At 39.5% G+C, this 21830-nt stretch overlaps 2 protein-coding genes across 5 annotated transcripts in view; one reads left to right on the top strand and one right to left on the bottom strand.

Annotated features, from left to right (window-relative positions):
- Positions 1-21830, top strand: part of XRCC3 (X-ray repair cross complementing 3) — a 624633-nt gene that overhangs the window by 113117 nt on the left and 489686 nt on the right. The window lies entirely within an intron of this gene.
- KIF26A (kinesin family member 26A) overlaps positions 1-21830 on the bottom strand; it is a 189373-nt gene that overhangs the window by 4528 nt on the left and 163015 nt on the right. For 2 of the 4 annotated variants that reach the window (XM_087922240.1, XM_087922238.1), the window contains 9 exons: positions 20833-21039; positions 17000-17093; positions 15128-15390; positions 14683-14866; positions 13020-13179; positions 12310-12472; positions 5892-9201; positions 625-815; positions 117-137 (listed from right to left, as the gene is read on the bottom strand). In XM_087922240.1, coding sequence (XP_087778366.1) covers positions 117-137; positions 625-815; positions 5892-9201; positions 12310-12472; positions 13020-13179; positions 14683-14866; positions 15128-15390; positions 17000-17093; positions 20833-21039 — 4593 coding nt within the window. Of the gene's footprint in view, positions 1-116; positions 138-624; positions 816-5891; positions 9205-12309; positions 12473-13019; positions 13180-14682; positions 14867-15127; positions 15391-16999; positions 17094-20832; positions 21040-21830 lie in introns of all 4 variants that reach the window. The other 2 variants (XM_087922237.1, XM_087922239.1) reach the window with 1 other exon arrangement.

The following is a 21830-nucleotide window of genomic DNA, read 5'->3' as shown; positions in this document are numbered from 1 at the left end:
GTTCTGCATTGAAACCATCTCCAATTGCATGCACAACACAGCTAATTGAAAATTTTATGTTTGCCGCAAAATAGCTAGCTCTGAAGAGATAAATAAGATGAAAATACATAACTTACCTTTTCAACATCCTGGAAAGGCTGTTGTAAATGAAATAAAAGAAGCAGTTGTTTTAAACAGGTAGCAAACTAATGATTGTAATTCCTGTTACCTATCAGAATTAAGTGGATTGTTTTGCCAATTACAAATAAATTAAACTCACAGCATCTTGAACTTAACAGAATTCTAAATGATATGTTGTGCCATTTACATAAAGAGTTAATGACCCTTTAGTGAAAGGAGACTCATAAAGTTTCATCCGGCAGGCAATTATTATAAAGCCTGCTCATAATGTATTAATTGATATTCTCCACTCACTCCATCAACTACATTAAACACAATTAATGGGAGACCAAATTATTTTCAATGGGCAAGACACCCCAACATATGAACTATTTAAAAATGGCTTATGATATTGATTTAATTGCAAACTTGTTCTTCCACTCAGGTACTAGATTTTAAGCTACAATCTTGCCTCACAGATTGTGAAATTTATATTGTCCACTTTGTTGTAAAATGTGTCCTGACCTCATTTTCCTCTTGTCGATGTCGCTGTAGTCGTTCCACATCATCAATCTCATAAACTTTTATTTCAAATGGCTCTTTCAAAGTCCCTGGTAAAGGGGGGAGATCAACCCACTGGCCAGCAACATTCTGTTTTCTGCCCAGAGATGTAGAATCAGGAAGTGGAGCTGGAATCAGCCGACGGCGCTGGAAACCTGAGATTAAAAAAAAGTGTCCTCATATCTTTGCCTCCTAAAATAATTTATGAACATTCTAACCCAGACAATACTTAAAATACTTATGTGTAGCCACAGACATTTTGCTATAATAATAATTACATTATGTGTCTAGTGAAATTCTGTCACAGGGCAATATAATCAAGAAGCATAAGTGTAGCTGAAACTAAACAATTCACACTGGGCTTTTCTGCCTGCAAATATCAGTTGATCAAAACTCCTTCCTTCTTCTCTCCTTAATTTTGTGATGCCTTAACACACAAAGTTCTACAAGTTTCCATATCAAAATGATTGATGATCAAAGTAACCCAATAGGATTCAGGAAACATTTCGACATCACAATAAGCTAAATGATAAGTAACAATTTCTATCCCAGGCCAGTAGCTCTTCTGAATTCTGCTGTATAGTGCAGTGCTGGTGTGGTGTCAGGGGTTTCCCGTTCAATGTGTGAAGGGTGAAGGATATGTGTTTGTGTTTATTTTCATGGTCATGGTCATGATGTGCACTGAAGATGGTGCTTGATTTCATTGTACGATGTGCAATAAAGTAAACTAAACTAAAATGATGTGATTGAAAAGCAAAAAAAAAAAAAAGCCATAAAGCAAAAAATCATGTGACCAAGCTGATTTATAATTGCAGTCTTGATTGCCAGTATTAAAGGACTGTTCAGGTTATTAAGCAAAGTTCTCATCCAACCATGATTTCCAACTTCCAATTGGTTTCCCCATTGAGTTTGCTTATAGGAAGCTGGCAGGGAAGGTAGGCAATCATGATCACATGACTTCAGGGAAACTGAAATACAGGAACTCTGAGGTCCCCTCCTAAGTCCTCTTCATTCAATCTTTGAATGGTTATAAATCAAGGACAATCTATAATCCTTATGACTCACAAAACAACAAATCCAAACACTGACATTCAACTGTACCAGACTCCAGCCTCACCCCATTCTAGCCCTTTTGAGAAGAACCAGCTCTTCAAGGCCTTTGAAAAAGCTAACAGAATGAGGGCCTGCCAGATCTCAAGGGGAAGAGTTCCACAGGGTCAGAGCTGCTACAGAAAATGTGTGCTTTCTAGGTGCCATTTAAGGCAAGAGACTTAGAGCATACACATATCCTATTAGACTGGTGAAAGTGATGTAGAAAAAGAGGGCAAGAGATTCAAGAGACTCCCTCATTGCAGGATCATAGAACTCAATCTCTCCCTCCCACCAACACCAACTAAAAGTAGCCACAGAGGAAGGGGAAGAACCATTATAAATATCCCATTTCCAAAGCTCAGGGCTGTCAAACTCAAGGCCCAGGGACCGGATCCAGCCTGGAGGTGCTTAGAACTGGCCCATGGGACTGTTCTGGAAACAGCAAAAGACCAACCCATTGTGCCTCTGCCAGGAAAAACAGAGTTTGGGAGGGCCACATGCGGCCCTTGTAAGCTCCGTTTTTGCTGGCAGAGGGTTGCAGGGGGCCAAAAACAGAGCTTGAGAGCCCATTTTCGCTGGCAGAGCCCATTTTCACTGGGCCACCACAAGCACCTCCAACACAAGTGATGTCCAGCTGGCCATGCCCACCCTGGCCATGCCCCCACGGCAAACACAACCCTGATGTGACCCTCAATGAAATTGAGTTTGGCACCCCTGCCGTAGCTGGACCAGAAGAAAACCAGAAGGTTAATGTGTTGAACAGATCTAATAAGGCTAGGATAGATGCATCACACAGACCCCATCCCAAGGCCTCATCCATAAGTATAACCAATGATGTCTCAAAGTGAAGCCTTGACTAAAAGGGGGCCAAATACATTTCATCCAAGACCATCTGAAGCTGAATAGCTACAACCCATTAACAACCTCCCTAAAAAGGGAAAGTTAAAGACTGTACCCTTAGGTTCAAAGATGATTCCTAAAAGGGAGGTATACCATTACTTCCCTCAAGATGGGTGACACCATTCCACCCACAGTGAGTTATTAATCCCAACTTTGAACCAACCACATGCCACCTCTGATATGTCTTATCCAACCAGGAGTGGCATAGGTCCATAATAATATGGCAGAATTTAAGCCCTGATGGCACTTTCATGGGAGTAACCAGCTTAAACGCATATGAACAACAAGCCCTGAGAGTTCTTGGGCAAACTAAAAAAATAGGTGAATTCAGTAATCAAGTTAAGTTCATTGCATGAACACAATTTTGAGTCTTTACAACACTGTATCTTTATTTTATTTGGTAGAGATATCCAGTGATCATTCAAAGCTTGGGCTTCTCTGAACAAGGAGATGTACAGCCATCTTCAAAGCTGCAATTGTTCCATGTCCCCATGGTCACATGATCACAATTCAAGGTACTTGGCATCCAGCATGCAATTATGATTGTCACAATGTCCTATGGTCACACAATCACCATTTGCAACCTTTACTGCTGGCTTCTGATAAGCAAAGCAATGGAGAAGTCAGCAGGAAGTCATATGATGCAATCACATGACAATGTGCTTAACAACTGTGCACAAGTCACTGAACAATTGCAACCGGAACTGCTGTCATGATTTTTTGCTTTATGATCATTTATCCAACTGGTTATCCTAAGGCTATGCTAGCTTCAAATTAAAAAAAGGTCATTAGCATATACAATTGTACTCATTTACCTGGAATTAAGCCCAACTGAATTCAGACATACTTTTCAATAGGAATATACAATTAGTTTTCTTTCTCCCCAAATCTAGAGCAATTGACTAAATTAGGAGTGGCAAAGCATTAAACACTCCAACAGGTAAACTGTAATTTATCAGCAGAGGACTATTCCAACTGACAAAAGAACTGTTTGTCATTTTAAAAAGAAATGCCTTTAAAGCATTTCCTGGGGCAAAAGCAAATACAAATCCATCAGCCATAATACTCTTTCAATATGTGGGCAACTTTACAGAGCTGTTAATATTGATTTGCAGGGGAGACTTAGGAAGCTGATGTGCTATGAAAAGAGAACAACTGCAAAGGCTGAAATGGGGTCTTTAAAACAATAGGTCACACAGTAAAATAAACTAGTTACCACGACTAGGAAGTACAACATGATCACGTATTTGTATATACACATCCTAGACCTGTGAGGATAGGGTACCCAAATATCATCTATGGCTTTTAAATTGGAACGGTATCCCTAATGAATAAGTTAATCACGGCAATGTATTTTAACATTTTCCTACCAGGGATGGTAATTCCAGACTTATATTTATAAAGTGGTGTTTTCCTTCTGACATTTGTTACAATAGTTTAACAATATTCACAGGGCTCTTTGTTTGATAGTCGAAGTTTTGTTTATTTCTCTCAGGATTAATGCAACATCCTTTAGGGTAAAGAGACGTCACATTGGCAAATGGGCATTCCATGCTGTCTTGATGGAGAATTCCATACAGCGTTAATAAGCTGAGATTTCAATAGGATGGGAAAATTTTAAAAGGTCTAGAATGTTGAAGACAAGTCTAGCTGCTGAAGAAAACAAAATCTCTGGAAACTCCACTGTTACCTAGGTCTTGCCTAAAGAAGCTGAGCTACTGTATGGACACTATGGAGAGACCAGCTAATCTGGTTTCCTCTTTTCTCTAAAGTTTAGGAAACTAAACTATATTATTCCCAGTAGCTGGAATTGTCAGTTATTTCACTCTTCCTTCCTCCTACCACTTTATTTTCTCAAACTACAGAAATCAATTTTTCAAAAGTTGAAGAGCATGATAGTAAGCTTTTCAATGAAAAGACCTTTTTCTGGAATTATTACACTATGAATCTACAATCTATTTCTAATTTCAGTTGATCCTTAGCTTTGTAGATTATTAATTCCATTAAGCAGACATTTTAGCACACTTTTTCCAAATTCCTTTGTGTACTCATAATTTTCATTTGAGGACCTATCACAGATTTGCATGAGTATCTGCTAGAATTATACAATAACACTTTCAAATAAACATATCTTTTCAAAACCTGGGTAAGATTCTTTTTGTCTTCTGTGGGTCGTGTTATCTTCTGTGGGTCATAGTAATCTGGTAGCTCATGATGGCTGTTGGATTAGCTGAGCTAAATATAGACTAGTGAAAGCCATCCATGCCATATTCAACACATCCATTCACAATCCTTTTTATTACTATACTATCACACACACACAATGCTTGGGTGGTGATGGGTATAAATAAGGGCATGTTGATGTATAGCAGTGGTAGTCAACCTGGTCCTTATTGCTCACCAGTGGGCATTCCAGCTTTCATGGTGGGCGGTAGGGGTTTTGTCCCCTACTTTATAAATCACTATTACTGTGGAACCGGTGGGCAGTTAGAGAAAATTTTACTACTACAGAGATACAAAAGTGGGTGGTAGGTATAAAAAGGTTGACTACCCCTGATGTATAGTAATGTGTGTGTGACAACTGTCCATCCTGCTTCATACCATGTTCATTTGAAGCTACTCAGATGAATCTAACATCAGGTAATAGAATATTTATGGATAAGATGGGAGCTGTTTTAACAGTGGATAGCATCTCTTTTAAAGTAACTGCCTGCTCTTCTTCATGGATACTTCCCCAAAAGTAGTAGAATAAAGAATTACATGAGAAATTGGATTCTTTTTATCTCTTCTTCAGGGAAACATAAGCTGCCCTTGAAAACTTCAACCTCTCCAGTGTAATTCATATGAAACAGAGTAAAATCTGCTAGCATCCCCATGGAGCAGCAATCACACCTGTCCCATAATAAAACAACTGGTTCTAAATAGCCATTACTAGTTAACATGTATTTAGGGAGTTCAGTGACAGAATTTATTAATCAAAAATGTAGTATTGAGGATCTGCCTCTTTCATTAAGCCATGCAGATTGATCATTTGCCTCTTTAGGCTAAAGCTCAGGTGCGACTTACAAATTAAAAATCTGTCAGGTCTGAACATGCCTTCAGTTTTAAGGACTACTATGATGGCATTTTCTCAGATACCTTATTTGCTAATAGGTCGGTTTAAGGTTGTGACAGACCTGATGCAGACACAAATCAATAGAAATTCTAATACCAGGTTTTTGTAGCTATTGTATTTTTACCTGCTGATCTTTTCTTTGGGGATTTCAAACTTCTCATGCGACTTGGTGAAGACATCCCACTTTCGCTCATGGAATCGTGTGCTGAAGAAGCACTGCCAGTGGCTTCGCTGTCACGGATCATGCTTTCATAGCCACTGCTGCCACCACTATGATAAAAAAGAGCTGTCCTACCCATTGCAGGTGGCAGTTCCCCACTCAAGACACTACTGTTATCACTCCCATGCCCACTGCTGTAGCGCTGAGGTCTTCTGGGTGCAGTTATCTTACTGTATGGAGATGGCAGCATCTGGATCTGTGACTTCTCATCACTTAGATTAATTCCACTGTCATTGCCACTATCAGAGTCTGTCGAACCCCGGAAATGGCTCATCTTGCCAGAGCTTCCTGATGCTAGCTCATTAACACGACTATTGGCTGCCCTAATGGCCTGCTTAGTTCCCATAATTGTTCCTCGACCAGGTTTACTGTTTGTGCCTTGCGTGGACTTTGGAGTTGTTTTCCCACTCAAAGGAATGCTAGAATTCTTCCCACCGGACTGAGCCAAAGATTTCACAGAGGAGCTCAGAGACTTGGATCCACTAGCTGAAAGGCTACGACTCTTATTCCCACTAAGTGCAGTTTTCTGACTGGTAGCACTTTTCACCTGACTATTTTTGCAAGATACAGACATGGTGCACAATGGAGGAGAGGTCAGGCCAGAAGTATCAGGAGAAACTCCCAGTCTTGGGACTAGCCGGCCGTTCCTGCCATTGCTAAGGCTGCCACCACCATTTTCCTTATTCAGATTCGTTTTTCCTCCCACAGATAGCAAGCTATCACACCTTTCAAGGGATGTGTGGCTCCCATAACGATGGACACCTTCACTTTTTGATGCCTTGGCCTTTAAACTTGAAGTTGCTTTTGGCAAGGAATGGTCTCCTCTGAGGCTATATTTGCTACTGGCATTTTCAGCAGTACATAACCCAGTTCTCAGTCGTGAATCAATCTCATCCTCATGTTTTAGTGCAGCAGCCCTATTAGCTTCTAATCCTACAGCTTTGGCCCCTCCGTTTTTTTGCTCCAGGCTGGATTTACGAACAGGAGGTGCTGGAGGTATTATGCCATTTGGCCTGGGTAACATACTCATCTTTTGCTGTGTATTCTTCTTTTTCAGGCTCCCAATGGCAAAAGCAGCTTCAGAATTCCCTCTGTGCATGCCTTCTGTAAACGCACCACTGCTGTGTGACACAGGAACTACTCCCAGTGTGGTGGCTCCTCTTTTGAGCTGTGGAATTTTAGGGAAAGCTTCAGATTTTTTAGCAACTCCACTAGAAGACTTGCAGCTCATTTCACAACCGTCTACCACCCTTTGTGAACAGGCAAGTAATGTCTGGGATTTTAAAGCTTTAGTTGTGTTACTAAATTGTTGGGTAGATCTTGGTGACTGCTTCTGTGAACTAAATGCCTGAGAATTTGAAGGTAACAGATCTGTGGTATTGGCTTCCAGACAATCGTCTGTGCGAACCAACCAGGGATCTTCAAACATCACATGTGGTTTTTGCAGTTCTTTATCACAGAGAGTATTATTATGAGTCAGAGATGAGGTAGTTTTTGTTCTTCGGGGAAGACTGGAGTGTATAGTTTCAATCACTGGAGTGTTCTGAGAATTAGAAAGCTTAACTTTTGTGGTCTGATCAGTGATGCAAAGAGTACTTCCCATCTGACACACTTTGGTTAAGTCATAGTTTTGAAGGCTTCTGTTGACTCCTGAGGCTGTCTTGCTTGAATTCATGCTCTTGCTCTCCAATTCTGAAAAGCAAAACCCACTATCATTCAAGGTAGTTTTCAAGGGAACAGAGATATTAGGAGAGCCCAAATTTAAAAGTTCCTCAGACTTGTGGCAGCCATATGAGGGCTGCATAAGAAAACCATCACTGGGATGGGCTCCATCACTTCCAATTGTACAGATACTGACTTCACTTAGCCATGAGCTGATCGAGGAACATCTGCTGCTACTAGTGAAAGGTTCTTCAGAAAAGGGTACAACAATATCAATGTTGACACCTGTTGTACTCGCCTGAGAGGTATAAGCATCATACTCATCATTTATACTGCTGATGATACTAACTGGCCTAGAACCAGAGGCAAGAGCCTGAAGAGAGCAGTCACTATTAAAGCTGATGATGCTAGAGGGTCTTCCATTGTCCATAATACCACTGATAGATAACTCCTCAACCACTGTAAAGACAAGCTCATCTTCACCATTGAGTTCCACAGGCTTCTGCAAGGTCACTGTTGTTGTCAGTATATCCCTGTCAAAGCATGGGCCTTGGAAAGATGATCGAAATCTGTGTACTTCAAAACCATCTGCCTGCTGTTCTGTGTCATTAGTTATAGTGTTATGTTCAGTTTCACTAGCCACTTGTTTACTCATTCCCACAGGTGGAGTCCTAATGGAATTGTTGTGATTCACCTTTAGATATGCTTGTTTGCTTGTCACTAAGCAGTCCTGCTGCTGAGGTGGTGGAGGAGCAGGGCTGGGCAATGGTCTCTTCATATATGAAGTTTTTTCTTTCACAACCATTTCAGCATCAGCTTGACTTGATTCATGACCCTTAGCACAATTACTTGTTGATAATCGACAGGAATCAGCCGCTACTTCATTATTCTCACTGAAATCTACTCTCTTGCTTTCGGGTTTTGATTGCAATTTGGCATGTTCTGTTTTTAAAGGAGATACCTTCTTTTCAGGGCATGTGATGTTGTGCTGGAAATAAATGTTATGTCCCTTTTTTGGAGTTCCTGTTTCTTGTGAAAATGGTTTTTTAAAGCCTCCAAGAGGAGAAGATGGTTTGGATTTAGACTGCCCGTTTTCTGTAGGCATGGGTACTGTGCTATTGGAAGCTACAGCAGTAATCTCTCCAACAGGAAACTTGACAGGTTCCTCACTTCCATCGATACACTCCAATCTTTCCTGCAGTTCTGCAAAGGTGTTACACTTGAAGTGATCTTTGTCAGAGCTTTTTGGAAGACCACAATTGTCCTTGCTTCTTTTTTTGTTCAAAGAAGGGATTATGGGAACAAATTCTGGAGGGCCTTCATTATCTGTCAGCTCTCTGTCTGACAAAGCAGTGCCATTGGAACCTATATAGATAACAGTGTCACAGGACTGCTCACTGCTTGAGGAATAATCATGTTCACTAGAAAGATTCAACACAGGAATGTCAGGATCGAGAGCTATTGTCCTTGGATGAAATGGTCTCAGATGAGGAGGTCTTCGTACGTGGCCTTCTTCACATGAACTTTCTCCTCCAGATGAGCTGGATGCATACTGCTGATTGTAAAAACATAAATAGCAGAGAAGTATTTTTAATATTAAATTTATTCACAAGAGGACAAAATATGAGTCTTTTTTTTTTCATGTCCTACAGAATAGTTTTTGGTATCTATTGGAATGATTCCAATAAAAGGCACTTATGATACATTTTTAGTGATAACTTGCAGTTTTCAAAAGGCAAAAAAGAATGATGTGGCAATTAAGTGGCACAATCACCATGAAGGAACATTGATTGAATGGCCAAGTATGTAATATTTTGCATTGGGTGGTAAGTTTTCAAATAGCATGGTTGCTTTAATACTTATAAGAATCTTGGTTTCAGTCCACATTTCACAATATGACTGTATTGTCATATGATCAGGAATATCTGAAACCTAATAACATCTGGCCGATATGCAATATGCGATAAGTTCAGATTACAGGCAATCCTCATTTACCAACCACAAGTGGAACCAGGAATGATAAGCAATGCAGTCTTAAAGTGAAATATTATATGACTGTGCTCAACTTATGATATCAGTTCTGACTACTGTTAAGTGAATCAGCACAGGTCATTAACTGCAATGTCACATGTTTACAACTTCTTGCTGTCTTCCCCATTGACTTTGTTGGATGCCAGATTTGAATGTCACAAATGGTGGTCATATGACCACAGGATGCTGTGACTGTTGTAAATACTGTTGGTTGCGAAGCGATCAAATCATGGCCCCTTAACTACAGTGACATTGTGACAGCCACAACTTTGAGAGCAGGTTGCAAGTCTCCTTTTTTTCAATGTTATTGTAGCTTAGTATGGTTGCTGAGCAAGAAGTCAATAAGCAAGACAACCTTTTCTGTATGAACCAAGCCATTAATATTGGATTTCAGAAATCATATTTACTTGGAATATTCAAATACCTAAGCCAATTTCAGAATAATGCATTCATTCTCATGGAAAAAAATTCAGAGAGACAGATAATAAAGGGAATAGTTTAGTCAGTGACTATTGAATATTTAGTCACTATTCAAAATGATCCTTAGTAATGAATCAAACCATGAGTCAAACGTAAGAATCAAATTTAAAACTTGAATTGGCCTGTATTCCAAATACTAAATAAAGTCTGAAAAAGATCATGTAATTAGGTCAGGACAGGGCAATCATTAGCTGTTAGCTGAAATGCGTATCACTGTCCAGAAGTCAATGCAGATATTATTTACTTCATGCTATTATCCATCTCTGAATATTTGGTGTGAAGGATTTCATTGTATTGATAAAACTGCTTATTTTAGTATGATTATACATCATTCATCAGTATATACCGTGTTTCTCCAACAATACGGCCTCCACCAATAGGAAGGCCCAGCATGATTTCTAGGCATAAGGTGAAATTAAGCCCCACCCCCAAATTTTAGGCCTATTTAATCCATGCATTTCCCCGCCATTTCTCACATAGTTCATTAAAACTATACAAGGTGAAGAGAAATGGGGGGAAAGGGGAGGGAGAAAACTTGCCTTTAGGAGTGCCCTGCAGGTAGCCTAGGCTAGAATACTCCAATCTACTATTAATAGAACATCAGCCTATAGAAGCTCCCCAAAGGCAGAGTCACCATCCGCTTCTATTGGCCGGTAGAAGCAGCCTCAGGGTGAGCACCCCATGCACACTCCCCTCACCATGAAGCTGTTTCTATCAGCCGATGGAAGTTCCCCAAAGGCAGAGTCCCCAGCCGTTTCTATCAGCCAATGGAAGCTCCCCAAAGGCAGAATCACCAGCCGCTTCTATTGGCCGGTAGAAACAGCCTCAGGGAAAGCACTCCATGCACACTCCCCTCGCCACAAAGCCATTTCTATTAGCCGATGGAAGCTCCCCAAAGGCAGAGTCACCAGCCACTTCAATTGGCCAGTAGAAGCAGCCTCAGGGCGAGCGCCACACGCACACTCCCCTCACCATGAAGCCATTTCTATCAGCCAATGGAAGCTCCCCAAAGGCACAGTCACCAGCTATTTCTATCAGTCGATGGAAGCTCCCCAAAGGCAGAATCACCAGCCGCTTCTATTGGCCGGTAGAAGTGGCCTCAGGGCGAGCACTCCACACACACTCCCCTCACCACAAAGCCATTTCTATCAGCCAATGGAAGCTCCCCAAAGGCAGAGTCACCAGCTGCTTCTATCAGCTGGTAGAAGTGGCTTCATGGCAAGGGGAGTGTGCATGGGGTGCTTACCCTGAGGCCGTTTCTACCGGCCGATAGAAGCAGCTGGTGACTCTGCCTTTGGGGAGCTTCCATCGGCCAATGGAAATGGCTTCGTGGCAAGGGGACTGCACGTCGGCGCTCGCCCCGAGGTCGCTTCTACTGGCCAATAGAAGCAGCTGGTGATTCTGCATTTGGGGAGCTTCCATCAGCTGATAGAAATGGCTTCATGGCAAGGGGAGTGCATGTGGGCGCTCTACCAGCCAATAGATTTCATCCCCTACACACATCCCCACCTAGAGCGCCCCATGCACACTCACCTCTCCATGACGCCACTTCTACTGGCCGATAGAAGTGGTGACTCTGCCTTTGGGGAGCTTCCATCGGCCGATAGAAGCAGCCTTGTGGAGAGGTAAGTGTACCTGGGGCACTCTAGGTTGGGGTGCATGTTGGGGAGGAAATTAAGTCACCCCCGAAAAGACGCCCGAGCCATTATTTTCAGGGCTCAAAAAAAAAAAAAAAAGACCCAGTCTTATTTTATGAGAAACACAGTACCAGCTGAAAGTGGGGAACTCCAATAAAAGAATAGTGATTTGCTCAAATTAAGTCACCGTTATCTCCTAATTACCTGATTTGACTGTTCCTACCTTTCAAGCATTGAACTTAAAGCTGCATCTAATGAAATAGTCCAAACTAGTTTCTCCAATTTATTATACTTTAAAATAACAATCTGAGCTGCATCATAGCAAATAATGAAGATAATGATTAATGGACTTTTATGATAATGACTTTGGTAATACTTCTGATACATGTCTCGGTCAAAAGCTTGCAAAACAAATTAACAGTAAAGGAATACTACAATCCCAACTGCAATGAATGAAAGTTCATAAAATCCTTTCCAAATTATAAAATATTTATTTGCCTGTGCACACCAACCTTGGATTTCTTCTTCCTCATCCTGTGGATACGAGAGGCAAGTTGAAGTGTCATGAGACTTTCCGCATAACTTCCTGGGGAATCCGATATGTGGGCTAGCATGGTTGTTCTGCAGTTGATGTTCCCAAGTGATTCTCTTAGCAGCATTGTCAGTTTATTATCCCTATAAAGCATGAGGAGGTATAAAGAGTGGTTTGAAATATTTCCATTTCTTGTCATCATTTTTCCAAGCAGTCTATTTTTAAGTGATCATAACAGGTTAATGAGTTTTTTTTTTAAAAAAAACAGTCTCAGATTCAAATGACATCTGATTCTACAAAACAAAAATAGCTTGAGCTTTAGACCAGAGATCCCCAAACTTGGCAACTTTAAGACTTGTGGACTTTAACTCCCAGAATTCTCCAGCCAGCTTTAGACTGCTTTAGCTTTCCCCTGCTTTAGACTATCATCACCGCACTAGGGGAAATGGTAAATTCTGCTCATTAGCCTTCTGATTTTTTTTTTCAAAATAATCATTTTTTTTCCTAATCAAATAACTGAAGGAAATAGTTACATATCTCTTACTCAGACTGCTGAATCATTTTGGAGTGCTCATAGGAGAAAAAGGAAGCAAAAATTGTAATGCATCATTTGCCAGGCACTATATGACATCATTACAAGATAAATGCTAAGATTCTGAAAGACAAGACAACACAGAGCAATTCACTTACTTGTATGGCACATGTTTGGCACCATTAATTAAGGCCAGAATGACACTGCCCAATGCAGACAGAGAGAGGCAGAAGGAATGTCCTCCATCTCGACTTTTGCTTAGCACTTTTTCACAGCTACCCAGGTCAATGAGGTGTAAACGACTGCGTCCACCTGACACTGAAAAGTTATAGGAACACAGATATATATTAATTGAAGTCTGGATGGGATAACCAAAAATAAAATGGAAGGAAATAAAATTCTGATGGAAACAGAAAATAAGCACTATTACATATTAAATGACTGCATGATGGACAAAATCAAGCAAAGCAATAATAATGTCCAACAATTCACTAAGAATCCTTTGAAACTCTTATAATATTGTTTAGTTCTAACCATATTTTAGGACCAAATAAATGTGAAAAAATATTATGTGTGTGTCTATATTAGGAAAGCATTTCTGGAATTCAAATGTTATTTTTAACTGTGCAAATCTCATCACTGAACTTAATACTTTGAACATTTCCACTTACAGGCAAGAAGGAATAGTCAACTTCAGATGACATAGCAATAACAAAACTTGCAACGAACTTTGATAAAACTGGATAATATTTCCTAAAAAAAATCCACTAGTCAGGGAGAAGTGCTTACTTTTGAAAGGTAATCTTTGACTTACAACCATCTGTTTAGTGACCGTTCCAAGTTACAATGACACTGAAAAAAGTGACTTTTGATCATTGTTCATATGACTGCTGCAGCATCCCTATGATCATGTGATCAAAAGTTGGGTACTTTGCAACTGGCATGTATTTATCACAATTGCCCTGTCCTGGGATCATGTAAACATTATTTTTAAATTTCCCAGCCGGCTTCTGAAAAGCAAAGTCAAAAGCTGGGTTCACTTAACCAATGTGTAATTAATTTAATAACTGAGGCAAGAGAAGTCATAAAATGGGCAAAACTCACTTAACAACTGCCTTGTTTAAGAACAGAAATGTTGGGCTCAATTGCTGTTGTAAATCAAGGACTACCTGTATCTGTTAGCTACCTACAGCTATCAATATGTAGCAATCATCTCATGCAGAAATATTCCTCCACTTGTGTAAGAAGCACACATTTCTATTTACATTTTAAACCCCAATGGGTGAGCAGCTGGACTTTTTAACACACACAAAGGTATGCATATTCCAATTCATACAGGTTTCTATCTAGTTGTCCACTGACCAGTGGTTAAAATGGTAACAACAGAACCAGAAAGATCCTGAGTTTAACTGCCTACTCAGACATGAATCTCCTTAAGTAAACTTACACTATTTATTTTATTAGACCATTTATCAGCCAAACTACCACAATAATTTTTTGAAAACAGGATTGGGAGGGAAATCTACATATTCACCTGATCCCTTGGAGCAAAAGGTAAAGCATGTGTACAGTGAGATTGGCTGAGCCTCTCTTCGTGCACTCCCCCCCAACACAAGTCACAGAGAGGACAGAAGTCGCTAAACTAATCCCAATCTTATTACATTATTACATGCCAGGTTTTCAAATTAGAAATTCCAAAAAGCAATCCATTTTAAAGTTTTCTTGGCTAATACAATCAGCTTCGGTCCTGGTAAAAATCAATTGCACTTCTTTTCAAAAATCAATGCAAAAAGAAAGAGAGTTTGAGCCAAATCTACATACTTCCTCCTTTGCCACTCTTCTCCATACGATACTGATATATATGAAGTGTAAAAAACATATGTGAATTCCTCCTATCTTCTTCATCACATTCTGGTTTGCTAGTACTCCTGGCAGCCAGTGCTGCGTCAAGGAAAAAAGCTGCTTTCTCTGCTGTTGGGGCCCTCAATTCACTTTGATTCTGAAGCTGGAATATAAACAAGAAAACACCTAATTAAGAGGGACAGAATGATCCCTGCTTCCTGAACAGGGGAAGAAGCCACAAGGGTGCTAAAAGAAACAAATATGTACACTGTAGGACTGGAGATTAAAAATGAAAAAGACAATTAAAACATATATTTTAAAACTGATTAGAACTGATTTGACAGATCAAAGTATTTGGGGGGGGGGGGGGACAAATGTAAGGAAGAAAGAAAAAGCCAGGCTTCCTGTCCTGATATTTTTATACCTGTGTTCCACATATTGGATCCTCTCGTAGGTAGACCCCTGGGGATTGTCCATCTTGAAGACTGCCGGTGGCTACTTCAGCTAACAAATCTGTAAGGTTTTCATCTTTGCCGCTGATCTCCACAGCAGATACTCGAATTGAGAAACGAGTCCCAGTCTTCTCTTTGCGCTCATTGATTAACTTGAAGAGCCATGAAATAGCACAAGGTACGATGCCAAGGCTCTGTGTGGAGTTATCTTCTCCAAACATTGTGTAGGATTTGCCTAAAATAGAAAGCAAATGGAGATCTAATTAGACCACTAAGCACATAACTGACTTTCTGGTGAAAGGAGGAGTAAGGAAGAAACAATGGGACATGAATGAAGCCACTATCCACACTCACATCCACTGTGAATCTTCTCAATGCAGAGTCTTTCCTCAGACTACAAAAAGAAGTGGAGGGAAGAAAAAAGACTGCCTCAACTGTCCTCATTTTTCAACAAGTCTGTTCAGGCGGTCAAATGGCTAGTGTCCTTAATGCAGCCTCCCTCCTCCTAAATATTCTGCTGAAGAATCACTCACAATTCCTGATATTTTAAGGAAAAGCAAATTAATTATTCACTCACTAGTCTTAAGGGGAGGGGTATTGCATTTTAAAGATGTGCTAGTTACTGGTAATATTTATCAGGTTGATGAAGTTAGGATCTATTTCTGGGGTTTTGTGGTGAATCCAGGCTCTCTAGCCCTCATTTGGGACATAATCAGTGAGAATAATTAAGAGTCAGATCTCATAGAATCACAGAATGTAAGGACTGGAAAACAACTGGAGATCTTCTAATGCAAACCCTCGTGCAATTCAGGAATCCACTAGTACAGTGCCCCCAATCAGTCTTCCCTTCTCCAGGCTAAATATATTCAAATCCTCCAATAATTCTTGGTTAATTTTTCTTCACCTCATTGATTCTTCTCCTCTGGACACCAGTTTGTGAAGGTCTTTCCTAAAATATGGCATCCAGAACTGCACAATATTCATGTGATTAATCAATGTAAAATAAATAAGACCAATGACTTATTTTGATCCCAGAATTACACTTCTATTAATGCAGCATAGCATTTAAATCACATGTGATTTCTGCCACAAATTCTGCTTTGAATTTGTATTGGAGCCTCTTGATGGATATTCCTCCCCACATTGGCAGAGTAATTTTTTACAACTTCCTCCCTACCCTAGTTCCCCCTATCCTAGTTCACCTCTTACAGTTATCTAAAAAAGCTAGGATTTCATCTTAAGGCATGTGGAAATATTTATTCAATTCTGAAGTTGAATTTTGCATATATGAAAATTCAAGCAATCTTGATAGTGATTTTTCTAACTGAGGAGAAAATGGACTATAAGTAGATAACATCTGGTTTATAGAAATGAAATACCCTCTTCATACAAGCCTTCAGATTATAACTAAACCACATACCTTAATTGAAAATGGGAGAGAACAAATGCAAAAAGTAGCTTTTACATATTTCATTATTAATCCATTGGTACTTAATTAATTTTTCCATACTTTGTAACTTTGTAACCAATTAATTTCTGCAAGTTCCTTGCTCTGTTTGAATTATGTCACAGGCTGGCCCTGAAAAAATCTGCTTCTAAAGAACTTGACAGGTGCACATAGCTACTTTTTACCTTTTATCCAATGTTTTTTTTTTAAAGAAAGACAAGAAAAAATGCGCAGAACTTAAAGTCCCAGTGTAGAAATAAAACAGGAGAAGTTTGCATAACTAATTAAAAAGAAATTCTCATCTATTCATGTAGTCCTGGTTTATTGTTCCAAGAACTGACAGCATGTAATTACCAGGTTGACATAGTAATTAACTGTAATGAATTTGGGAGCTCACCAAGCTTGACATGGCCAAAGCAAAAGATGCAACCATCTGCACCATTCACGACAGACTGGATTACTTCTGCTACTGTTCCAGAGCATACCTCAGCCTAGTAAAGAAGTTGGAAGTCAGTTAATAAACATGGACTCAGATGCATTGTATTGATATTTCGACATGAAAATGGTTCTTAAATCAATGTAGTTGCACATTTCATAGCATTAGTCACACTGTTCTAGTGTGACTATATTCCATTTTTTTCTAATTAAATCTATTACATAAGCCCAAAATGATTTCCTATTTCACTAAAGAAGGTGCCATGGCATGTCAATTCCATAAACTCAGATACAAATACTAATGTTGGAAATGCTAACCAACAAACACAGAATTAATATAACGTTTCATCATCCATCTTTTTTAATACTAGTAGACTGTGCACTTTCTATTTCCAAGCTTGCCACACTGCTCTTTCCAACCCCTTTCCCTTCTCCCTTTCTGTTGGCAACTATAAAACAGCCATAGAAATGTTTTATGAGTTGACATAAAGGTTCGCTCTCTGAGCTTGTGGGTTGATTTATTTCATTACCAAGCTAGGGAACATTTTCAGTGGAGTTTAGGGGATGTCAGTGTTCTGTTTATAAGGGCTTAGGTATGGGTCAGTGGTGAAATTTAAAAAAATTAACTACTGGTTCTGTGGGCATGGCTTGGTGGGTGTGGTTTGGTGGGCATGGCAGGGGAAGGATACTGTAAAATCTCCATTCCCTCCCCTCTCCTGGGGGAAAGTTACCACCGGTTCTCCGAACTACTCAAAATTTCCGCTTCCGGTTCTCCAGAACTGGTCAGAACCTGCTGAATACCACCTCTGATGTGGGTGTGTCAAGTAAGAGTCTTGTGACAGAAAAAAAACCTTTACCCTTATCCTACACCTGAGTATATTCGCCACTATAGCAAAGGCTATATACTGCCAAGGATGCTTAGAAGGAAACACCCACAAACAAATGAATTTCATTTCACCCCAAATGAAAAATTTTGGAACTTTTAATCTTAATGATGAAAACCACATCTCCTAGAATACACACAGACACAAAGGACATGCTTTTAAGTCTCGTCTGTGTACTGGGGAAAGGAAGAGAAATGCTGTTCAATGGGGAGAGAACAGATTTCTTTTAATCAAATGTAATAGAACCATACAGGAAATAGAAGTCTGCATTAGGCACACAGGTTCTGTTACTCCTTTTGAGTTTCAGATGCATGTGTCATCTCCTGCCAGCTTTATGTTTTCTTTACTGGCCAGGGAGCCATTCAGGACAGCAACCGTCTGCTGTACCATATGTATTTGGCCTGGTTCTCTTCAGACAAACACCAGCTCCTGAGCTAAACCTATGCTTCATTGCCATTTTTCTCCCGACAACCATAATTACAGCCAAGGGTTGCATCACTAATATGCTGTAAATTTAAGGCTGACAAAGTAGTTACATAAACTAACTTTAGCTCCTCGTTTCAGATAAATATTGTGATAAATAACAACTATCTCGACTCATAAAAACAATGTACAAATCAGTGGTAAGCCCACATTTCAAATTTTGATCAGGTAGAAAACACAGATTGATAAACCATAGGCAGCTCTAATTCTTAACCAAAATCAAGGCTACTTGAAAAATGCAAAGGAAATTCATGTCACAACAGAAAGGAAAGGGAGCCATAAAATCCACTGACACCTGACCTCACGTCTCTACCTTAGCAATATAACATGCTCATGGAATGTTTCAACTAACCAGATAAACTGGCAAGATAGAGTACATTTACATGCCAGACTTAATTGTATTACTGAACTGACTTATTTTCTGAGTTTCCACAATATACTGTACTGTTATGACTCCCCTTCAAAATTCAAACGAACAAAACAGAAAGCAGCCGTTTCACAATTAAATCAAATGGAAAGAAGTCTTACAAGATAACGGCTGGCAGAAACCACAGCATAAATCTTTACTCTGTCCGGCAAACCAGTCCTGGCAATAAATCTCCAGTCTCAGAGCTCCTTGCTGTAACGTCCTCACTCAAATAGTCATTTTGTTCCTGGCAAAATGTACCAGCCCAGCTTTGTCCTTTTATACTCATTGAGGCAACGTGCTAATTTACTGACTTGCTCTTCTCATTCACTCCAGCTGATTTTGCCTTCTCAACCGTCTTCTATTTTTTACATTTAACCACAAATTTTCCAAGTTCTCGTCTCCACTAGAAGACTCTCTCAAAACTTCCCTGTCAGCCATTCCCGGCTGTTGATCAGATAAGGAACCAGAAGAGGTCAAAGGTCCTGACAATTCTAATACATCAGGCCTGTCGTTCTTTGTCACGTCCATCTCCTCATCCTGGTTATCAGTCCAATCACTAAGCCAGGCCGGCTCATATTTTTCTGCAATGACCTCCTCACTTGAACTCATATCAATCACAGGATCTGAATCCAAGCCCGGAGCCACAACACTGTACTATATTCTAACCAAGCAGTCTAGGATTATGCAGGATGCCAAGCTACCAAAAAGCTTAAATCAAGGTTAGTATATGATGTTAAAGCAGTCTTCTCCCATTGTTTCCACTTAACCCACCAGGTCTAACATGGAAGGTATGCTGCAAGTCCCTTCCATTGACCATGCCATCAGAATTGGGGAGAGAGGGGGTGGGAGAAGGAGGGATCCAATGTCCATTTACATGTAAACAGCAAGCTCGTGATATATTGGGCACTTATATATGTAGAAAAAAAGCATAGCTGATATCTTTGTAACCGTTTTAGTACATTTTAGCACATTTTCTCTTTCTCATCTGAATGAGAAAGGAAGAAGGAATGGCAAGAATTATGGAGAATGGTGAGTTATTTCTCAGTCAGGGCAAAAAACAAAGAACAAAGGAGTAATGGGGGGGGAGTGTTCCACAGTGGTTGAAGGAGAACACTCTTCCAAATTCTCTTCCTTCTTTGTTTTTATTTCCATGAATTGGACTATGTTGACAGAGAAAGCAACAAAACTAGTGAAACAGCCACTCTCAGCTCTACTTTCAAACACAGGTTATTTCAATCTTCCAATTGTCTCCAATGGGACACTAATTTGTGTATTGTAAAAATCATACAAAATCCATTAGAAAATCCTTCTAATGTAGGGTCCCAGGACATTTTGTAAGGCCTTTTTTTGTATGGATATGTAGTATCATTCTTCAAATGCACGTGCATAAAACTGCAGGCCGAGTGTCTGTTTTAAATATGGATCATTATTCTAAAGGCATGCCTCATCTCAAAGGTTGGCAATGATGGGCAGCCATTTTTTAGGAAGGACATTCGACCATAACATATTTTCTCAAAAACTATATGAAAACTATTGCAGCATTCCAGATTTTCACAGCTCCTATGGTCTAGGGATTATGGGAATTGAAGTCAACATACTTCGAAAAAACTGGACTATCCATTTATTCCATCCTTCCACAATCAAAAAAATATTTGATGATCTCTCATAATGGTACATATAAGCCCAAACCTATAAATGCTATGCTACAACTAAAACTAAAAAGGGATACTATGGAAGTAACAAGTTACATGTATATGTTGCTTTAAACCACACAAGAAACATAGTAGGAATATAATCACTGAACAGAATTACCTCTACAGATATTGCTTCTTAATTTCACATCTGGGCTAAATTAAAACAGCGTGAGGCCTTGCAAACTGACTATTAATTAGCATGCCTTCCCAGTAATTAAACCAACTAATTCAAAGGAAAAAAAATACTGTAAAAGAACTCTCTCACCAGAATTAAATGCCATGGCAGCAACTCAAATTATCAGCTTTACATGTTCAGTTTTGGTACCTGGGAAGCATCCTGGGGGAACACTGCATCAAAAGCAAACATCTTTGGGACAGCCACAGCTCCTCTTCGGTGACTTGCATTACAGCCACTTGTAGATGGATCATAAAGTGTGATCTGCTTTTTTCGTGAATCTACCTTCAGAAATGACATAGATTCCGATGTGTTGTGTGTTCCTTGTGATGGGCAAATTCTCATCATTACCTTCACCTAAAAATCATTACAAAAATATAGATTTTAGTCCAGTTACAAGTAAATAACAACATCATACCTCAAATCCTTGCTTTACAGTGCTAATACAGCTCTGAATGAGACCATGCATCCATCTAGCTGTCTACCGAACTGTATATATTATCTGACAGGATTTCATACAAGAATCTTTCTAAGATTTTTCTGATTTTGACCTTTCATATGCACAGCATGTCTTCTTCAACTGAGTTACAGCCTGTATCTTAAGCTTGAATTAATTAGCCTGCCGAAAAATATATATTATTGATCATATCATTTGAAACATAATTTTCCCATAAAATCTTCACATATTCTACTGCTTGCATCAGTGTAGGTGCTTACTACCCAATGAACTTCAATATATCATAATCAGAACATTATGTAATAATGTACAAAGGAGAAATAAAAAGGCCAAAAGTAGGTAGCCTTGTGCATTATGTTTCACTCAGTCTAAAATATATGGAGGAATTTGCTATTACAAGTATACAGTGACAGCTGCTGTCTTCAATGGATGTGAAGAAGGAAAAGACAAATTCATGAGAGGTAGTTCTACCAGCGATAATGAATCACAAGAGCTAAAAGTGACCTCCATGTTCAAGGTAGTATATCAATAAATATTAATTGCACTGCAATTCCAGCATTATGTAAAGTTTAATATATAGGATTTGGATGAGAAAAACTCAGATTCAACCTCTATTCAATTATAGAACTGAATGAGAGACTTTAGCTCAGTCATGTTCTGTTCTCTCAGTCAGAGAAATAACCTCTCTCCC

Source organism: Pseudonaja textilis, chromosome 1, assembly GCF_049901715.1.
Source record: "Pseudonaja textilis isolate UNSWEBS1 chromosome 1, rPseTex1.2, whole genome shotgun sequence".
NCBI lineage: Eukaryota > Metazoa > Chordata > Lepidosauria > Squamata > Elapidae > Pseudonaja > Pseudonaja textilis.
This window is presented reverse-complemented; position numbering and strand designations above follow the sequence as displayed.